Source organism: Mandrillus leucophaeus, unplaced genomic scaffold, assembly GCF_000951045.1.
Source record: "Mandrillus leucophaeus isolate KB7577 unplaced genomic scaffold, Mleu.le_1.0 Scaffold200, whole genome shotgun sequence".
Taxonomy (NCBI): domain Eukaryota; kingdom Metazoa; phylum Chordata; class Mammalia; order Primates; family Cercopithecidae; genus Mandrillus; species Mandrillus leucophaeus.
In genome coordinates, this window is record NW_012102033.1 from 397105 (window position 1) to 397747 (window position 643).

Below are 643 nucleotides of genomic sequence, written 5' to 3' on the forward strand. Positions count from 1 at the left end.
GGGGTTTCACCTGTTAGCCAGGATGGTCTCGATCTCCTGACCTTGTGATCCACCCGCCTCGGCTTCCCAAAGTGCATTACAGGCGTGAGCCACCGCGCCCGGCCTCAGAGGTTTTTAAAAACATGAATAATGATGGGGAAAGACACTTAACCATAGGTAATTCCCCAAATTTCGGCCAGACCAAACTACTGGGATCTTGAGCACTGGGGTCGTGGGTTGTGGGTCATGGGTTCAAGAAGCCACGCACCTCCCACGCCCGTCTTCTGCTGCGAGATGTAGGACTCCAGGCGCAAGCGGAAGCGGCTCTCGCCCCCCAGGCGGCAGTGCGTGCCGTCGTCCACCAGGAAGAAGGCCGAGTAGTTGTAGTCCAGGGGAAACTGGACCCCGTCCTCCGGGTCGCCGTGCCACCGGTACCTCGCAGGGAATGAGCCCTAGGGGAAAAATGGCCAGACCAGGGCGTCTCCTCATCAGGGCCAGGACAGACACAAGGCCCTCCTCCTCCCTCAGACCCAGGGGTCCAGGCCCCTCCTCCTCCCTCAGACCCAGGAGTCCGGGCCCCTCCTCCTCCCTCAGACCCAGGGGTCCGGGCCCCTCCTCCTCCCTCAGACCCAGGGGTCCGGGCCCCTCCTCCTCCCTCAGACCC

At 62.7% G+C, this 643-nt stretch overlaps 1 protein-coding gene across 1 annotated transcript in view; it reads right to left on the minus strand.

Moving 5' to 3' along the window:
* The window catches only part of TRPM4 (transient receptor potential cation channel, subfamily M, member 4), a 64441-nt gene that overhangs the window by 47090 nt on the left and 16708 nt on the right, over positions 1 to 643 (minus strand). The window contains exon 4 of the mRNA XM_011979310.1: positions 248 to 431. Within this exon, the coding sequence (XP_011834700.1) occupies positions 248 to 431 (184 nt within the window). The remainder of the gene's footprint in view (positions 1 to 247; positions 432 to 643) is intronic.